The 21,607-nt window shown below is 40.4% G+C and overlaps 1 protein-coding gene across 3 annotated transcripts in view; it reads left to right on the top strand.

Annotated features, from left to right (window-relative positions):
• Positions 1-3,843, top strand: part of ZNF608 (zinc finger protein 608) — an 85,094-nt gene extending 81,251 nt beyond the window's left edge. For 2 of the 3 annotated variants that reach the window (XM_085041898.1, XM_085041897.1), the window contains exons 9-10: positions 723-804; positions 1,776-3,843. In XM_085041898.1, coding sequence (XP_084898024.1) covers positions 723-804; positions 1,776-1,782 — 89 coding nt within the window. In that variant the 3' untranslated portion in view covers positions 1,783-3,843. The remainder of the gene's footprint in view (positions 1-722; positions 805-1,775) is intronic. The other variant, XM_085041900.1, reaches the window with a different exon arrangement.
• Positions 3,844-21,607: the final 17,764 nt, after the last annotated feature.

Raw genomic sequence — 21,607 nt, 5'->3', positions numbered from 1 at the left:
AGTCAGGGAAAAAGCAGCACACTAAGATACGATTTATTCTCCCTGGGTTTTATTCCCGTCTTTGAATGTTTTTTTCTCTCACCATGGACTCTAGCTGAATTGAAAGGAGGTTTCCTCCCATGCAGTAAAGTACGTGCTACCACAATTGGTGGCTAAATGACATTTCTTCTTTACGTTCACTTGGTGCCTCAGCACTTATTTTTCCTGTGTAAAAGTCTTGACATTTCTCAGTGTGATTCAGTGACTCCATATGCCTTTTGGGATGCATTATGCTTGTTCAGTAGCAAAACCATAAAAATGGTAAGTTATTATGAAAGTATTGTATCCTGAGCAGCTGGCATGTCATTTCTGTAATTCACTGTGACTTTTGATTCTTGTTGTTTCCTGGTACCTATTATTTCTACTGAGCTTCCTATTCATGAGCTCATACAAACCACTTAGCATCATGCAGTGCAGTATTTGGAAAGGAATGCAGTAAGTAGAAATGCTGTAATTTCTTGTAGAATATCTATCAAAGACAATTCAGTGTATTACAGAAAGGCATATTGATCATACTGGGCAGACTGTCTTAACAATGTTGCCTGCAATATTTGCCATTTATGTAGTGTTAACCCCCTCACATCTTCTGGCTGTTTGCCGTAGAGATCCTTCCTACCCTTTCTCTGATCACAAAAACCCATTAAAACCAGATGTATATCAACATTGTTTCTTCTTTCCCTCAGGATTGACCTCTGCTGCCCTTGTTGCCACTCAGCAGGTGGCTGCACAGGCATCTGCATCTGGTATGTTTCCTGCACAAAGAAGGTAAATAGCCAATAAATTATATATCATAACATAGAGAGGAGAAAGCAAATCATAGATTTTTTTAGCCTGATGCTGTGCATTTCCTTGTATGACACAGCTTTTAACATTGAGGAAGAACTTGGTACTTTGGGTTAATTGCAGTTTTTTTCTGCTTAGAATGACATTTTGTCCTTAGTTGTGTTCTTTAACTGCAACATAGGTCATTAAGAAGGAAGAAGTAGTCTGTCTTCTGAGATTTTCCATAGAGTGTGTTTTAAGGATTGGTATTAAGATAAAACAAGAGATTATGAAATATAATTTAGGATCCAAATATTTAATAAAGTGAGTTTAAAATTAATGATCAGTTGGCTCCATGCATGACCAGAAAATCGTAGGATTTTATGTATTCTGCAAGTCTGCATGGTTTGCTGCTCTAGCTTTCAGAGAGGTTTGTTTGGGAGCCCATTAGAGATTTATTTGTATTTAAGTTACACACCCATTGTGCACATTTGCCTCTCAGTTTTTCAGGAGGTTCTCAAGAGGAAAGCTTCTGTATTATGATGACCCCATATCAAGTGAAAAACCCAAAGCATCTTTTAACATTAGTGTTTCATTGATCACTGCCATGTTAAGCCTCAGAGTTTAATGTATTAAATAGAGCTGTGGAGTTCCATAGGTATCTGTCTGAAAGCTGATGCTGAAACAAGCAACCATTAGCTGGAATTATTTGAGTAAGAAAGGTTTGTAGCCCTGAAAGAGCGGTTGGATGATAGGGTACCAGAACCCAGAAGATAAATCCTGACACAGGTTATTTCTTAGGATGTTGTTCCTGGCAGGCGAGGGATGAGGACACGGCTTGCCAGCTTTTCTTCTTGGCTTTGAGAATATTTGTACAGATTTCTTTTCATGATGTATTCAAGGTGCAGAAAAAAAAGTGTGAGGAAAGGATGCTGCTTACTAAAACCTTCTAACCTTCTTCTTTCTCTTTTCAGAGAATGATGAATTTGGGGATGAACATTGTCATGTGACTGGATCACATGAGGAAGCGCTTTATTACAGACATCAGTTCCATGGTGTTAATTTGAAATGCCTTAATGGCAGGCAAAAACCAGTCATTTCATTTTTGTAAATTGCAGATTTTATCACAGAGTAACAAATGTTGCTGTAATTAGACTTCTGTTTTTATATATATATATATATGCGTATATATATATATACATATATATATAAAAATATATATATATTCTTTACTTTTTTTGTATCAGTACCAAGGCTCGCACACAGGGTCTGCTGCTAAGTTGCGAACCACACACTAAATGGAGATATGTATTTGTCATGTTTAGAAGGCGTTAACCGCAAAAGGCTGTTTGTTTCTTTTCTCTTCTTCCTTTCCTTTTTCTTCTTTCTTTTTTCCTTTCCAGTTGTAAATAAATAATGTTATGTATCAGTGTGCCTGAACCTTGCATACCCTTCTGGTATTTCCCACAAGCTCTCAGAGAGGCTAACTGTGATGACACTTTGGTACAATGTAGATGTCTATTTGGTGGTTCCTATTAAGATGCATCAGTGTAAAATGTTACTGTATTCACTGTTTCATTGTAATTGTGTATTGTGAAAAATATACCTTTGGAAGGCATGGGGATTCTAGTACCACAAAAACTGTGTTGTATATAATGTATAGATTTTAAATGGAGATAATGAGCATCTGTGAATAATGAAATGTCTTTTTTGATAATCTTGAATGGCAGATAACCTAATAGCCTGCATACGAGAAGACATCTGTGATTGTTCTATTACTTGAATAGTCCTGCAGTCTTTTTTTTAATGTTTACAATTACCCAGATTTAGAGGAGAGACTTTAATGCCATTACCTGTTTACTTGTTTTATGCTGTAACCTAGTTTATTTTATGTAAAACCTATATCAAATGCTTTCATTTTTTTACTTGCCTTAAAGAATTTGGCAATCAGAATAATGAAAAAAAAAAAAGATTTTTTTTTTTTATTTTTAAAAAAATTCTGGGTGTCTATGAGCCACTTTGAAAGATGTGTCATAGCTATAGATAGCAGAGGCTGCAACAGTGGCACAGCTCCTAGTCATGCTTCTGCTGGGCCTGTGCCATTGTCCTCTCCCAGTGGGCAACGCAGGGTCCAAGCCAGAAGGCAGATGGACCTCTTTCAGTTGACCCCAATAGGCTCAGAAAAGGCCCATGTTAACACTTTGGATGGTATTAGTGGAACTGAAGTCTCTTATACCTGTTTTAGAGCAGCTCTGTATGCTATAATTTATAGGCAAATTTTTTCCTATTATGTCTGTATTGCCCTTCCCCCCAGAAATGAATAGATGCCTAAAAACAGAGGACCTGTCAATTAAAAAAAAATCCTTTACTGTGTTTAACCTGCATTACCACAAGATAAATGTTTTATGTGGCTATACCACCTGTTTTGTTACAATGCAGTTAACACAGAACACAGTAAAATGAAATCACTAATTGTGATGTGAAAAAAGATCAGATTTACTGGTCAGGTTTTTGAGGCTTTAACTTTTTTCCTTTTCTGCATATCCCAGTTACACTGATTGTCAAAACTGCTTTTTAAAGTTTTACTGGCTTTTTTTGTTTTGTGTTTGTTGGGGTTTTTTTTTGACAGGGTGAATTACTGCAAGTTAAAGGTTGTTCTTGAAGTTGGTTCCATTTCTTCTACCTTGTGAATACTTAATACAGAAGGATGAATTAAAGATTCCCAACAGACAAGCACACTTGGACTTTTATATTACTATGATGAATCTGCCATTAATATTGCTATAATTGTTTTATTTTTATAGGCATAAAATCAGTTCCCTTAGTGAATAGTTATAAGGTTTATTGATTTTTACTACACATCATTCATCTGTGGCTTACTATTATTGTCTTGTTCTGAACACATTCAGAAGTCTCACAGTGGTGACATACTACAAGTTAGCCTCATAAAAATGGGAAGGAAGGGGTGTTTTCTTTGAAAAAGGGGATATTGTGAATGCAGGGCTCTTGAAATAATAAATGCCTTATTACTTCTATAGTAAAGGCTCAGATGACTTTTGTGTTGAAATGTACCATTGACTTTTGTTTTTTTCCGCCTCAACCATTAATGCTACCACAGCAAAACAGATCTTATAAATTCACACTGTTGGTGATTTTGATTTAGCGTCATTTGAGTGTCATAAGTAACTGGAATGAATTACCCTGATTGATACAGGGTAAGCAACAGTTAAAATTACAATTAATGTTACAGCTTTATTGTATCCTTAAGGTCTGGCTAACTAGAAATAAGAGTGGCTAACATCTCTTGCCATTTATTGTCTTCCTTCACTTAAGATTATTATGTCTTCCATCTAGCTTCATAGCCTTCTTTTTGGTTTATAACTCACGACACTGACCTCCCTAAAGGCTGTGCCACAGTGAGTGTCACTCCCTGGTTCAGCACTCCCCAAAGCCAAAGGGTATTCACCCAAATGTCTGAGCACTGATGTGCAGCTGCCAAGGTAATCTCATCACTGTGTGAACATCCAAAGGAGGAGCAAACTGAAGCAGTAATACAAGGAAGACAATTTATACACTGGGAACTAAGAGCTGCAGAGGCTGATCACTGAAAAGGGGCAGCAGAAGCATCACGATACAGATGCATTTGCACTCTGTTTTCCACAGGATAGGATCATACTTTTTGCCACCTCTAGCTGACCTCTACCACCCTGCCCTTCCAGCAGCAGATATCAGTGACCTTGCTTCTGTCTTTCATCCAGATGTTGCTGGATGTCTTGCAAAGGCAAAGCAGGGCTTATGCAGTACACTTTTGAGTTTCTAATCTGTCCATGTAAATACAGCTGGAGACATGAAAGGCCTGTCAGTGCAAGTCCATCACACAGCCTCAAAAAACCCAGCCAGGGAGCTACTGCCCGTGACACTTCCAACGGGAAAAAAAAGGATGTGAACAGCAAAGGGGGATGGGGTATTTTTTGAACTATCATATAGTTCTAGGGGCTGAAACAGGACAAGGATCTAACCAACCGAACTGGCTGGCTACCTGGGCTAGCCTAGAGCCAGTGAAAATAGGGGCTAGGAGAAATACAACTTCAGTTTTGTAATTTTAGATTCCCTGGTGGCCTTGGGGAAACACCTGAGAAGTCAAAGAGCTAATTCTGTGCCATGCATCCCCTCCTTCCTTCGGATAGGTGCACTGGTTGGGCTTAACCATGTGGTCACTAGTCACACTTGTCACACTGATGTCAGAACAAGGACCCCCAAAGGATATGAATTTAGAAAATCTTTGAATCCATCCTAAAACACACACGAGGGATTGTTGATAGCACAAAAATTGGTGTAAGCAAAGGACACCACAGTGCCTTTCTGCAGCTCTCCACCCTGGCTTCTCAGGGAGCAAATGAGAGTCAGGCAAGGAGTCTAGTTCATATTTCCTTCTGGCATCAGAGTCTTGTCACTATCACAATTGACAAATGTACTGTCCTCATTTTTCTGTCTCAGAATCTCACTCTAGTGTTTGCTTGCCACACTCTCTCCTCTTTTCTCCTCTCCCCTCTCTGTGCCACTTGCCAGCTTCACACATCCATCTGATATCATCAAAACTCTATTTGCACATCTAAAAGCTTTCTGCATACATTTGTGAGCTTGACCCTTGATTAGTTCTCTCTCTTTCCTTTTATCACAGTTCATCCATTGACCTGTGCCTTTTTCTGTATCTTAGCATGGGTTAATGTATCCTGCCTCTCCCTATCCTACAATGTTTGGAACAGAGAACACATCTCACTTCAAATTCATATAGCATAGTTCATATTTGTAGCTACCTCTGAATAACAGCTACAGCACCTCAGAGATCATAGCAAAAGATGCCATGAGCAGCTAGGACAGACCACTATTAGCAATGAGCTTAAGGTAACTGACAAAAAGCATTACAGTTTTCAAAGGTATTTTGAAACCATCCAATGACTCAAAGCAGTGAATGATACGAAGCCCACGTAGGAAGTCTGAGCCTTTATCTCCCTGCATCAGAGGAAACTGGAGACATACAGTCATTACTTTATGTGCCAGCTTTGTTCTGCTTTAGAGACAGAGCTCTGATTTCAGTTTTAGCACTTTATGTAGCTCTCTGTACTAAACACCCTATAGCATTACTGTGAACTACAGTTCTCCCTTGGGAAGTTTTTTTTTTTCTAGGTCAGTATTTCCCAAGTTCTCATAGCTTCAGCCTTTTTTGCAAGGTTGGCTCTTTTTGCTTTTTTGCTTTTTTCCTGTTTCTTTTTTTTTTTTTCCTTTTCTTTTGGAGGGGGTTGAATCTTACTATTACCAAGAAACACAAGAGGTTTTCATTCAGGAGAGGAGACATCAGCTGAAGTTTTGCATGTTCAAGTGGTGGGGAGATAGACACCATTAAATTCTTACACTGGCTGTTAGTAATTTTTGTGCAACATATGCTAAATAGGGCTTTCAATTTCAGTAGCAGCTCTGAAATTTCTCACCTGGACTGATAAATTAGCAAACTTAAGGACTTAGCAAAGGTAATTATTACTTGCAGCCTAGAAATATTTGTCATGAAGAAAACATAATCTCCACCATAACATGATAGAGAAATGTTCTGGGGAGTATAAAAGCAGATTTTGTTACAAAATGAGCAAATGAACTCCTGCAGACCAAGCTGATACCTGTAGTTCAGTTCCAGTAGCCGCACAGATGTTTCAGCATCGTTCTGCAGTAATTTTGGTATAATGATGTATGTTAACTAATTACATGGTCTCTATCATTTGAGTTTGCTGATGGTAGGATAGTGCTTGCTTACTGCTTTGAGCGTAATGCTGCAGGATTTCCACATGAAACAGTGCAGCAATGTGTGATAAAAAATAGAATTAAATCAGTAGGCAAAAGCTCTCTGAAAGCCTGATTAAACCCTTAATATAGGAGACTAATTTTAAAGCATCCATCTTGACGATTAAATTGCTTCGATTCTCTTAATTATTTCCAGGGCCAGTTACCAAGCCTTGCTTGCCCCGCCCAGCCTCCCACGGAGCTTCCTCTTCCCACTCTCAGTGTCCCCGGACTCCCATTTCAGCCCAGGCTGCTCATCCCTGGCGCAGGGGTGTGGATGCCTTGGGCTAGAGCTGTGCCCTAGTTGTCTTGACCCCCTGGCTGGGGTCAGTGGGACGGGATCTGCCCTGGCTGCACCTTCAGAATGAAGAAGAATGTGCAGTTTCTTCTCTTAAGGGATTTGTGTTTAGGCTGTTTCTCATAGAATGGTATGCAGGGAAAGGGCTTCAGTAAGACCCTTGCTAATATCTTTCTAAATAAATAAATGTAAGGTTAAAGAGGAATTTTGCCTTTATATGTTTTACATCAAACTGTGGAAATTAGGTGTGGAATAAAAATCCTCAGACTGAAGAACCCCTGCATAGTTAACAACTGCCATGAAATAAACAGTCCTTTTTTTTCCATTGGTTTTAATCCTTCTTTCCCCAATAGTATAAACTTGTATTTGAGAGTCCAAGTGACACTAGAAATAACTTGAGGGTACAGGAGCATTTTTTCCTCTCTCCTTCCAGTGGGAGTGTCTGAAAGGGACAATTAGTAAAAGGAGCTGGCTCTTAATCCATGTACTCCAGCTAGGCACCTCCTGTATACAGAACATGTTTCTCATTCATGAGCTCCCTATTCAGCAGTGGTCAGCTCTGCTGGCTGGTTCAGCAAGCTGAGTGCCTCCTTCCTTTGGGGCTCTCTGCTCCCCAGAAGAGAGTGGGAAGAACCACATCAAGGGCTACATGGACTGCAAGAACAGCTAAAATTTCTGCTCTTCCTTTGCTTATAAAAGCCAGAAAAAGGCTTGTTATAATTTCCTTTTGTCCATATCTTTTCCCACTCTGTCACTAAGTCAGTTCAAGCATTTGCAGTGATGAGCCTCATCAAGCCACTGATTTTCAAGTAGAGCTCCAGACAGAAAAGGTCGTTAAAATGTCGATGACAACATGTTCCATGCTGTGCATTGGAACATAACAATTTAATACCAAGCTTTGCCACAAGTATCTGCAGTCCTAATTCATGGTCCTCCTGCTTGAAAAGAAGCTGATTTCCTTGGATAGAGAAATTGCCAAATCTGCAGACTCTAAATGACTTGCGGCTTTCCAGAAACCAGTTGACCACTTTCCCTTTGAATCTGTCAAAAGTGTCTCCCCATGTTTGGATCATGTTTGGATTTGTTTCCCCAAAGAACCAAAGTGTAAAAGAAACTGCTATAGAAAGGAAACACTAATAATAGCAAGACAGAGTCCAGGTCTTTATGCTAGAACAATTTTAATAAGGCTTGGGCAGGCTCTTCTGCAACCCAGATAAGGATTTGGACCCTTGAGGCAAAACAAGTAATTGCTATTCAGTATAGCTCCTTCCTTCTTCCTTGAGTACATGCACATGTAAGTTTCTCTCAGATGCTCATATACTCACTTTCCCTTTGTTACAGGGTTGCACATAAATGCTATGTGAATAATTTGATACCAATTTGCTTAGGGGTTTCTTTTGTAGCCCACTGGCAATAAAATAGCTCTCTGATAGCAATGACTGCTCAGCTTTGGCATTTTATATCTGCACTTCACACTAGGTCACAAGCTTTTAAAACCTGTCCCACTTGAAAAAGGGTTAGTGAACATACACTAAAATTCAGTTGTATTAAAGGAGAGGAGTGTAGGTACATCAATGTATTGGCTTGGCAAATTGCTGAAAATGCACACGGGAAGGGGAGGGAACAATTAAAGTTGGCCCTGATATGTAGGGAGGACAAGGGGCATTGACATAAAAGTGACATAAAAGTCTGCTCCAAAGACTCTGGTGCTGTGCTCCATATCGAGATGCGGGGATTTGGAGGGCTGTGGGTCCAGCAAGGGAACCCAAGCAGCACAAGGAGCAGTGGTGTCACATAAGTCACTGAGCAGGTGCAGGTGAGTGCCCAGACATTGAAACTATGAACTGCTGAGTCCCAGTAAAGAAAGCTCAGGCACTGGACAGGCAGACCTTCACTGTGGAGTCTGCAGGGAGCAAATACCCTCGGGGCAAGAACAGAACCTGACTGTTCTGAAGCCATTGGGTGCTTGCTACAGGCTTGCATGCCACTGGCTTATGAGCTGCCATCTCAGTGTGCTCTGCTTTCCTCACTGGCACAGGCCTGCAGCATCAACGGACAGGGTGTTACAGCCCAAAGAGAGATGAGAGTTACTGTAATACATCTGAGCAACTTACAGAGGACAAGTCGAGAAAAAGCATGGGTCAGTCTCAAAGTTCAAGTGTGGCCTTGACAACTTTGTCTTTAGAGAGCACTGCACCTGTCGCATTACTGACTACAACACCCCTGCCCCAAAGGACATGATTTCTCCTGCTTCAGGCTCCTGTACACTGAGAATACACCTTCTGTGTCTTCCATCTGAAGTAAAATAGTAAATTATAGAGAAAGAGAACTTTATTGCAGAGTAGAAAATTATCGGTCAAGAGACTGTATGTGGCACATAGAAGACAAGAGAAGTGTCTCTAGTTACACTTCCTCTCATGGCAGTAAGTTGAAACCTGTGGTACTGTTCTCTTTCACTGTTTGTTATCATTACCAATTCTTACATTCTTTTGGGCCCCATTAAATGGCAGTATTAGATTACTAGTCACCAGTGTAAAGGGCCCATATCTCCTCATTAATAGGCTGATACATGTTTAAGAAGCCATTTTGAGTATTTTTCGCTCTAAGAAGGATATTTCCATCATGGGATGTGATAATTTTGTACTTTTTTTTGTTTTGGCTGTTCTGTTTTTAAGCATCAGTACTTCAGTGTGCAGCTTAGATGAGCTCTCAGCTGAATTTTCAGGATGCAATATTTCATATGATCCTAAGCTCAAAATCGATACTATACCTTCATATTAAGTGCGACATATATATTTAGTAATGTTTTACAGTCTTGTGGATTTGTTCCTTGTTGATGGTTGGTTGTTTTTTGTTTGTTTGTTTGTTTTAAACCATGTTCATTTGAAAGAGGAAAATAAGTTGCAGGAATTCAGCTTTGACAGTTTGAGGCTTTTTTCCCCATTTCTTTAAAAAGGCAAAATTACCTCACAAACCATTCAGATTCTTGGCAGGATCTGGCAGCTGATAAGGAAAACAAATGTCAAAACAAGTCATTGGTTTGATGAAGATGACATTTATCAATAATACGATTACCCCTCTGACTCATGTTAAGACTCATTCGACTAGGATACATAGAGTCAATAGGATGAGAACTGAAAACCTTCTCGATTTTGAATCTGTAAGGCAAACACAGGACACTGTTTTCAGGGGGTTTTATCAGGGTGGCTAAGAGCAGTTAGGGATGCAGACCAGACCACCATCTCCCTTTCAAAACCCCGCACTTCTTTTAGATTATGCTTTGCCCCTGGGTTGCTGCTTGAATTTGCTATCCATTTGTGATAGCATCAGGGCCGAATGCTCTAGTTGAATCAACAGCTGAGTTATCTGCATCTTCTGACACCATCAAAAGTAAATTGCTATCTAATCACTAAGGAAAGGAGACGAAGAACAACAAATAGTTCTGTGGCAAGTGAGGCTAATACAGATTCAGGGGATCTCTTTTCTGTTTAGACCCTCAGACAGTCAATAAAGTATGAACTTCATAAATTTTTCCTACATGAGGCCACTAACAGATGATATCTGCCTTTTTAGCAATTCTTGTGAAAGTAGAGACTGTCTTTGGAGTATCTCGTTTATTTGCAGATGGCCAATGTACTCAAATGTTTTGTAGAAGGGAAACCTTTTAGGCTTGGTGTGGTCACAGGAGCTGCAAATGAGAGCTGTGCAAGAGTCTCCTCTGCATGGCCTTGTGTGTGTCTCCTGAGCAGTTCAAAAATTGAAAGATGGCAGTGTGTTTAACAGCATCTTTCCCCCTCACAGAGGTGTGATGTGTTCAGGCCCAGGCCATGGACCCTTTTCTGTGAAATCACTCCACTCCACTGTCTTGCACGATGCTTTGCACCACAAGTAAGGTGCAGAAATCTCTGGCATAACAGCTGTTGTTAACAAAAGTAACTAGTTCAGTCACAATTTATTTAGTCTTAGGGTAAAGTTATGAACAAGGGAAACTGAAAAAAACCTGGGTCATGGCCTTGAATCCTAAATCCATCAATAATAATGAGAAAATAATACTTGCAAATTGTCCATTATATTTATGTATTTACCTATGGGCTTTATGTGTCACTATTATATACACATAGGAAAAAAAGGAGCCTGGATTTAAGAAAAGCTATAGTCTCTTTTAAATGCTTTTGGGTGCCAGCAAACAACAATGAATTTTTCTAGGTTAATAATAAGCTAGTTAAGATACAAAAAAAGAACAAAGTTATTTTTGAAAGCTCTGGGTAATAAGAACATAATGTTTTCATTATCTAAAGTTCAGTCACAAGGACAAAAAAATCCCTCTTATGTATGCTGAAGAGCTTTTCAGTTTTGAAAAAAAATCAATACTATAGTCACACTAATGTTGGCTTGCATAAAATATTGACTGTAGTCACACTGGTGGTTTTACATAAAGACTTAAAAGCAATTTTGGTTGTCTGAAAGATTCTAATTGTTTTTTCCCTTTCCTGAAAGAGTAATGAAAGGACGACTAAAAAGCAGAACTATATAGTTATTTTATAACTGGCACTAACAAATTTCACCAATTACAGAGTCCATTCTGTAAGCAATGAATCTGTGGCTCCCAATTAATCTAGTGTACCTCCAGGCAAGGTCTAAATCAGCTGGATACAGCTAAAGCAATTTGCACACAGCTAAAAGCAAATTGGAAAATAAGTGTTCCACGCTACTGCCTATCTTTTCAAGCCAAATACACAATCAGTATTCTGGCAGCAGCACTCTGTCATGTTATTTGCAGCTATCAATTTTAATTATAACAATTATTGATTAGTTGGGAAAGTGAATAATCTAATGTTCAAATGAGTTTGGCGCGGCTGCTGGGGATAATTTCTCGCTTTCATGCATGTTTACATTCAGTGTTAGGAAACATCACACAAAGAATATACCTGCACCGCAGTGATGAGCTCAGATAACTATCATTGAAGTTGCAGCTGTGATTTTTTTTTCAATTTGTTTACAACAAGCATCCAGTTTTAGGATTCACCACTCTGCTGTGCAGAAAGGGTGAATTGGATTAGGGTGTGAGAGGACTCAATGAGGAACACAGGTAAATGCTTTCAAACTTGGGCATCTAAAATCAACCTCCAATTTTCTTACTTAACCACCCATAGTGCTCCTGTTGCCCATTGACACAAGCTATTTTGTTAACCTATTCACTTTTAGACACAAGCTGTTCCTTGTAGAGCAATGCTTCTCTTGGAACAGAACAAAAAGAAATATCCAGCCCTAGCTGAACTAACAAGAACGTTATGTGTTTCAGCTAAATAAATAGCTGGGGGAAGAGGGCATCCTGACTTGAGCAGAATTACAGCCACAAAGGCTGAACATGAATTCTCTGAATCCAAGTTCCTGGTACAGGTTCATCTCCACTGCTAATCAAATGCCCTGTGCGGTGTTTCTGAAGACATTCTGTTTCCATTTGAAGCGACCCAGTAAACATTCTACTAATAATTACTGCACTCCAGAGGAGCCTTTCAAGTGCACTTCAGCCTGCCTCTGCCGAGGCTGGGAGAGAACAGGAGAGTTTTCTCATCACACGTGCTCTGCCTGCCTCGTGGCTGAACATCCACTGTGCTGAGGACACGTCCTGTGGCAGGGCACAGAGCAGGAACCCTGCCTCTCCTATGGGGCAAGCTGGGCACAGCGACAGCACCTGGCTGACTGCTGCCCACTCGTGCAGGACTTCTGTGTTTTGAAAAGGTTGGAAAGGTAGTTGGTGGTAGCAATATCCCAAAGCTCTGGGCTACCACTGAGGTCACAACACTACCCATTTACCTGCTTTTGAATTTAAAGCAGTGTGCTAAGCAAATGTTTTTGTGCAGTTTTGCAAATAATGGCCACTGGATAACTGGCATAGTAGGTGGTGCCTTGCACTGTTGCTGGGAAACTGTGGATGGATTTGAAACTGGGAAGGTCAGCTGCTGCAATTAGTTATCAAGAGAGAATAATTTCAAAGACCTGCACAAGGATTTAGCTAGGCAACACCCACTGTCTTGGCAGAGCCTAGTACAGCTAATCATCTGCTTTGAAAATGTGAGAGAATGTGTCCTTGAGTTGGACGAGAAGATCTCTCTGCCTATTCACCAGCCAAAAAAATGTGCTTACAGTGCCTGAAACTAAAATGGAAAATAAGAAAGGAAAAAAAATAACAAAGGCATGGAAATGAATCCCGAATGTGCCAAACATGGGAATGCCAGTGTCTGATAACAAAAGTGCTCTCTGAGAGAAAAAAAAAATAGTAAGATGGTTAGGTAAGTATGCATACATCTGAGATCATCTGGTGATCAGGTACAGCTTTAAAACATGTGCACACACTGTCAGTGTAACACTGTTCTCTGACATGACTCCTGCCCAGTCTTTTGTCTTTCTGGACTCTTTTGTTTGGAGTTTAAATTATTTTATGCTGCCCACCAAAGCTTCCAACCTGCTCAGCTTAGTGCTGCATAAACTCACTTGCGGAGAGAGGCCTGTCCCCAACATTTTCACTCTTCTTTTCTTTTTATTTTGTTTTTATGGCAGTATCCTGTCTACTAGTATTTACTACTACAAGTATTCTTGTAATAGAGAATCATGAAAAGTTCTAGACTGCAGTCCTTTAACCTGGTGTAAAACAGTGTGATTTGTATTTTGTTAAGCCATAAATTGATAGTCACACCTTCTCTATTATTTAAAACACAGTATTAATATTAAAATTGCTGTGCCTGTCTGTAACTTTGGGATCAGATATGTACCTCAAGGGATCCTGCTCCATCTGCAATAAGTGCTTTTCACTTCAGATTAATATATTTTCATTTGGCCTGTCAGACTATGCAGATGGAGCAGGCCTCAAACCACACGGGGTCAAGTAGGTGCCCAATTAGGCAGAGTTATTTTTAAGTTCTGGAGGGCAGAGGGTCAGCACACTGGAGAGATTTAAGCACCTAAAGATGTAGATAGGTGCCTCATGTATTTTCAGAAGAGCTATCACTCTGCAGTCAAGGGGAGCTAGGCATCTGGTAACTATCTTGAAAAACACATTTTGAGATTCCTGCAAAGAGCCTGAATACTTTTGAAAATCCAGCTTCTCTTGCCAGAGGAAGGTTCAGGCCACGTAGCTGAGGCCACCAGTGGTTTTGCTTTCCCAGTCTCATCATCTCAGGTCTGCTGAGATTCATCTTCATGGCCAAGATTGCTGGGCAGCTGCTGGACATGCTGACGTTGCTCAGGAGGTCACATCCCAGTGGTGCATGGGCCATCCCAGGGGTGCAGAGCCCTGGGCGCGGAACTCATCAGGGAGCAGGGAAGCCAACAGCCATGGGTGAGCCAGCTGCACTCAGGCATGGCGTGGGGATCTCTGATATCTCTGATGGATCTCTTGCCTGGGCAAAGGAAGGTCAGAGAACACAAACTCGACCTCTTTCCAGCTAGCTCTATCATCAGAAAAGGCTATGATTAAATGCCTGGAGAAGAGCAAGAGTAGGGAATGTATCTATACCAATATATCTCTCTGTTATGACAATTTTCAGATGGTGGGTTTCTAGTGTAGTTTCTCTATGTAATAATTTACAAACCTTTTCTCTTTTTCTACCCCCAAAGTGCTTCTTCAATCTCCTCTTGAATTCAGTATGAGCTTTTTGTATCCACAATGTTCCCGTTTGCCAAGGTGTTTCCCACCTGGACTGACAAAGATCCTCTCTGTGTCCTGGATACAGTCCTTCTTACCTTTATCTGATGACCAAGGATTCTTGTACTGGAAGAAAGAGCAAAACAATTTCTTTCCTTGTCATTGTCACTCTAAACCTACTATGACTTTATAGTCTCCGCCATATTCCTCCTTACATCATCTCTCATTCACACTAAAGACTCCCAGCTTATTTTTTTTTCTCTTCTTCCTGTATGGAACTTATTAACAATCCTTGCCATTCTTCTTTGAAACATATCTATTTATAATATGTCCTCCATAGATATAGAGGCTCATATCTATCTTTCTGCTGTAGAACAGCCCATTTATTCCTACCTTTAAGTTCCTAATTTTAGCCAGTTAATCTTTCCTATGCCTGTTTTTATGGTTCATTAAAAGGCATGGTGAAGGTCCCTGTCAAAAGCTTAATGGAAAGACAAAGAGGGGCAATCAGCTTGAATCCCTCTTTTTTGTATGCACATGAGTCCCCTGTCTGTCAACAGATTTGTGAGGCAGGACCTCGCTTGCCAGAAATGGTATACAGGAACCAAGCTTAAAATGTTTCCAGCATGAAAGAGAAGTAAAGTCACTTAGAGCTAGAGGCACTTTGACATTTTAATCTCATTCTGAGAATTGTCTTGGGATTTTAGACACACTTGGAATACAGCAGATGAAACGCAGTCCTTGCAAGACTTTAGGAAACAACTTAGGAAAATGAGAAATGTCTACCCCCTCTTATTTTGCTCTTAGAATCACAGAATAATTTCCCCTGGAAGACACCTGTGAAGGTGTGTAGTCCAGTGCCCAGCCCAAAAAAATTTTGATTAGAAGAGGTTGCTCAGGATAGAAGAAATTTGTCCTAAAGGATGGAAATCCTGCACCTCTCTAGGCTTCCATTCCAGCATTTCAACACCTTCATGGTGAAAATTACCTGTATCATGCCTGGTTGAAATTTCCCATGTTCCACCTTTTGTCTTTTCTCCTGCTGCTGTCTGTCTTTGGGAAGCATCTGGCTCCACTTTCTCCTCATCCTTCCACCAGTTAGCTGTAGCCAGAAGTCAGATCTCCCTTTCTCCTTCCCTTCTCAGCGCTGAACAAACTCAGTTTTTTTTAGTCACTAAGAGATGATGCATTTGTTTGACAGCACCAGCAACAACAGCACATTTCAGTTCTTGTTTTTAATAATGAATGGGACAGGACCAGGATGCAAAAGTAACCCACACAGAGTTGGAATAAATCCTTAACAAGTTTTTTAATTAGGTTCCTCAAAAACAGGCGGTTAGATCTAAAGAATTTCGCTAAAAGTCAGCAACTAATTAATTCCTGAAGCATTGGCTGAATGAAGTAATATGTACAGTACGTACCAGGGCAGAGAGCATGTGCACTACAAAGTTCAGTCCTAATAGAATAATCACCCCAGAGGGGGTCATCAAAAGCTAGCAGAAATTAAAGCAGTGCAGAATGCTCTGGCTTAGACTAAAGTGATTGCCATCATAGCAGATCTGCAAAGACCAGATGAGGTTTTAACTGATAGTTTGCATACTTGAGGTCTTAGACTGTCCAGCAGCTTTGTGTGTTGCTCTTGATATTCCTGTGGCTCCCAGCAGAAGGGATGGAGCTGTACAGTGGGGAGGCAGAGAAAGCCTTCACCACGTTGCTGGGAGTTTCTGAGTGAGATACTATCCCACTCAGTTGTCTGTCATTCTATTATTTCACATCTATTTGCCTACCGGTGAGTAAAATGGAAGGTGAGGCTTTTCAGTCTGCTGGCAATACAGATTCGTCTCTCAGCTGCTCCACAGAGAACACTAAAGTACATTTCCCAGAGTCTGAGTATGCAATGGGGTAGGTAATGGCAAATCAGCTGAAATCAGTCTGTAGGACAGTAATAAAACCTCTCCAGAACAGCTGCTTTCGTAAAATTCCTTCTATTTTTATAAGAAATACAATTGGCAGCTCATGAGACACTAACCACAGCAAATCCAGCCTTGACTGTCTGCTTTGATTACAATCCAAATCTGAAATTTAAAATATTCAGAGACGAGACTTTTAATCCAGCTGTGGTTTCTCACATGTGCTGTTCTAAAATTTATTGCAAATCTTTGGCATTTCCAGAAAAGTGTGTTTAGTGAGCAACAAAAGAAGAACAATGTTGCAGATTGCAAACCAAGCTCCAGTTTCGGGTTTGTTTGGCAGTCAGATACACGACAGCAACTCAGACCCTGATGCTTGCTCCAGACAATGTATATGCCTCAATATATATGGATAGCTATTGCAGGAAAAGTGGGTGAGTGCTCCCATGTTTGGCATACAGTTTGGTGACTTTGACACCTGTAGGTGCTATCATCCTGTTCTGGCTTCTTCTCAAACTCATTTTAGCCCTGGCAGAAGTATTGTGAGGCTCCTGGACACACAAGTGCACAGACCTAAGTAACCACAAATCTCTTTTAAGAGTGTATTAATATTAGTTGCATATGTGTGTTTGTGCCTGTGTGCAGAAGAAACAGTTCTGCCTAAAAGGGACCAACTCAAATCTGATCATTAAACATTTTCAGTGTTGAATTTGGCATTGTTTCCAAACTGCTTACACTTCACATTTTTCTTTGTTCATATTTATTTCATAGATTATAAGATGAATCTGGTAAAATGCTTCTTAATCTTGGTTTTCAGAGATAACAGTGCTAAAAATGCAAAACAATGTCCAGCAAACCTGGACAATGTGAAAAACAAATAATAAAAAAAAGAACAGCCAAGGCTGACCTTGACAACATTACTGCTGAATGTGACCCAATCTGAATGATGCATCCATCCAAACCAAGAATTTAAATCTCTTACAAATGAGTTAGTAATGCAACAAGAGCATTGGTAAGATCTTTTCAAAAAGAGGAGAAAATGGGCTCTGATGCAAACTTTGAATGAGGAAAGGCTCATTAAAACTGTTGTAATTTGACCAGATTTCATAGTGAAGTGTATTTCTTTCTGTTTTTCTTATTTCTAATATTATATGTATGTATATATATTATATGAAAGTCTACTTTTAAAACCTTTTTTATATATTAAATATATTAAACACTTAAATAATATTAAACTTTTTTATTTATTTACATATTTATGCATGCACAAAAATCTGTAAAACTACAACTGATTTCCAGACATGTTATATTTTCAAAGGCATAAGAGAAATAATTCACTGAGTTCCCCCTAAGTGAGGAAGCTTTAAAGGCTATTTTTTAAATAAGCCAGTTATTTTTGAGTTAAACAGAGAAAGCATATGGATGTAGAAGTGGCGAGCTGTTGTTGACCACTGGTCTAGAGTGCCTCTCAGCCCTGGCTGATGTCTGTGGCAGGTTTCCCTCCGTGGTCCAGGAGCAGGGAATGTCACCACTGTCATCACTGCAGTGAGGGTGGCACTCTGTGTGCACCCTCCCTGGCGCACCAGGCACTATGATCCACTGGGAAGGGCATCAGACAGCAGATACTTGTGGAGAGCTGTGAGTCTTTATTCGGTTGATAGGCATTTTTAGGTTTTGGGGGCTGTGTTGTGTTCTCCCCATTCATCACTATTTCTAAATTGTTTTAGAGGACTTTAGTACGTGTAAGATAACATACTGCCTTTTGGCACATGTTTAGCCAATACTCCAGAGACGTCCTGCTGTTTTCTTCCACCAGCAGCATCATTCAGTCTGGGGGGCAGAGCCAGTCAAGGGCAGGCTTTGGGGCAGTAGGGATGGCATTTTCTTTGTATGCACAGCAGCCTCCTTTTGGGTGCTTTATGTCCTACCTCCCAGCCATCTGCTGACCGAGTCCTTGAGTGTTTGGATCTGTTAACACAGTGCCCATTTTGAGAAGGTGGAAGCTGCCACCACAAGTGAGGTTCAAAGGGATGATGAAAATGTTATGGTGGCCAAGTTTATTTTCTTATACTGTCTCTTTCTTTTTGCTACTTCAGCTCCACTCCACTCTCAGCAGGTAAATGGTACAGATTTACACTCACCATGCCAGAGATGCTGACCTCCCTGATAAATTCAAATTCATAGCAGTGTCAAAGGTATAAAGGCAATTGGCTCAGTGGATAAAATAGAGAGTAAAAAATATTCTATTCCCATAGAAATTAATGGAATTTGTTTTCACTTAAAGCAGGGCTGACTGTGGTTCAATGACACTGAATTTCACAGATTTGCATTGATTTGCTAATGAGAAATTTACGCCACCATTTTCTTGCCTTTAAATTTGACCCTTTCACTTCATCTTGAATTGATGATTACTGTGGGAACAGAAGGAACTGGATTCACTTCTCTGGAGTGAACATAATTCAGTGAGCAAACTATAAAAGAGTTTGAGCATAAAGTAATCCAAGGATTAAAAAAAGTCACCAAAGAAACAGCAGGAGAAAGAGTGTCTGTCTGGTAAATGGTCACTGTGATCCTTGATGCAGTATCATTTCCACAAGAAGCCAGGTCAAAAATGTGCTGTCCCACTATTTCCCATGTCTGTATGCTAAAACTCTTGTCACATGGTAGCTCCAATCCCTTGACTTTTGCATATGATATTGCCGAGTAACAATCTTTGCAATATCAATTTATCATATTTTATGCCATGTCGTTTTAACATCGACGTCCATATATTAACTATTGATTTTTCTTCGTGGGATGTATTTACTCCCATTGTTTGTTCCCTGTACATGATCCCCGTGGCTCCTAAATCTTGGGGCACTGCCCCCTTGGCAATGCTGCGGAAGAGGCCTGGTGTACCCAAATCTTGTTTTAATAAACTCCTGAGACGTGGTCTAAAATCCAGCCTGCCTCCCCTGGGTCCTGTGGGATGCTGTGGGACCCATGTGCAGGGGTGTTGCTGGGAGCAGGGCGGTGGGTTAGGGTGCAGCAGCCTCTCAGGGGCTGCAGGGTGGGCCGAGGCCAAGCGCGGCCCGCAGAGCCGAGCAGCAGCGCAGGCCCTGGGCCTTCGGAAGCGCTGCACAATGCAGCCATGGGCCTCGCGCACGGCTGACCTGCTTTGGCTCAAAGGAAGAAAGCCCACATTAGCATGTAAGCAAAGGAAGTCAAAATGATCTCATTCATAGAGCTTTCTCCCGTCTATGTCAGGGCAGTTGGTCCCCACAGAATAGCTTGTCTTTCTCTGGGCCACACAGGGCTGGCTGCCTAATTTTCCTCATTCTTAACCTTTGCCTCTCTGTGGGACTGAAGTGCAAAACAATGCCAGGATGCCGCATTCTTCCCTTATATCTTAGCTACAATGCTGAGGGGGTGGTGGGGTTAAAAATGTTTGCACACCCATGAGACAGCTTGAATTCAGGGAGCTGCTGTGGCACAGCTTTTCTGAGCTGCAAGGACTCGCCAGCTTGAGTACAAGAGTCTCTCCACCATGGAGTGTGGAGCAGGCAGCTGCAACCACCTAAGCTTAACTGTAAGCGATCAGCTTTCTACTGATGATAAAAAATAGCTTCTAAATAATAAAAGTCCCCAAAGCAAAACTTTCATCTAATACTACTAATTGCCTTTGAATTAGTTCTCCTCTATAATGCCACGTTAGCACAGCAGCACATTAATTATTGAGCAATATTTAAATCATTCTGAAATAAGTAATGCATTCATTTACCACCTCTTTTAGATGGGAAATACCTCTTGTAGCATGTTACATTTTTTACGTCCTTAGTATTTAAAAGAGCACTGTTCGTTTTTCGACCTTACATAGTTGAGAGTTTTTGTGAAGACAATGCTGCAACTGAACTGCAGGTTCATAAGAAAAGTATTTGTCATACTTCTAATCTAATAGTTAATATTTTTTTCAAAATTGCCTCTTAGCAAAGTATTTTTTGCTGTATTGTTAGACAGCTTAGAAAATTGCTTTTTAAAGTAGTCTGCCTGGAATTAATTAATTATATGTGACACTAATAAACTAAGTATTCATAAACTTTGTCAATTGTGTCAACATAGGCCTTGAATCCGTCTCACTATTGAATAGCTAATATTTACATTCCTCTGGAAAAGAATGCAGCCTTTCTGTGACTTTATGAGCTAACTGTACAGTGTAAAAGCAGAAATAACCTTGCCTAAAAGTAAAGGCAGGAATATACCACAGTAGAAATATAGTAGCCACAACTTCATTCCTTTTCTATTATATTATTACACGAAACCTATTTCTTGTCTTAGCATATATTCAAAATATGGTTTTGTTATTTTGTAAGACCTCTTTTGTTTTGTCCTGTAAAAATGCACTCAGGTATCTCTTATTGAATTTATCAAACAGATGCTTTCCCCTGGGTTTTTAAGGTGCTCAGACAAGAGATTCAGCTCCTGAACTGAGACATCTTAAGATGCAGGTCAGTACACCCTAGCTTGTGTAAATAAACCCTCCCAGAAAACCTAACCCCCAACAGCTATGAGTATGTTCTCATGGAGCACAGGCTAGTGAAGGTGCTGGCTTTAAAGGCACACAGGACTTCACAGTGGGCAGCAGTGAAGTCCACAGTTGCTGGGAAAGGGGAGAGGCACAATCATTGGGGCTTGTCCTGATACATGTGCTGAACACATTTTTCACAGTTCAGACAGAATTTTTCTTTTCCCTCTGTATCTCTCCAGCTGTTCCATGAGCTCACCTATAGGATGCTCAAAGACACAAATGAACCTCTAAAGAATTTCCTAGGTGCTACAGGAGCATCTACCATCCCTCAAGTGCTACACACAAAATTTGGAGGCATCTCCTTTGTGTCCTTCCTCTACATGTGGTGTTAAACTGAAAACACTTTCAGGAAATCACAATTAGATCAAAGCAGGTGCAGATCCAGAATATTACAGGCTTTGCTACTCTCCCTGAGAAAATTATGGTACATGTCCTCTTGCAAGGTATTTTTTCCAGGCATGTGAAGGGCAAAAATGTGACTGGGAAAACAAATACAGATTTACCAAGGATAAATGGTACATGTCCTGTCTTGTCACCATCTGTGGTGAAACAATTTG

Source organism: Lichenostomus cassidix, chromosome Z (assembly GCF_008360975.1).
Source record: "Lichenostomus cassidix isolate B80296 chromosome Z, HeHo_3.0, whole genome shotgun sequence".
NCBI lineage: Eukaryota > Metazoa > Chordata > Aves > Passeriformes > Meliphagidae > Lichenostomus > Lichenostomus cassidix.
This window is presented reverse-complemented; position numbering and strand designations above follow the sequence as displayed.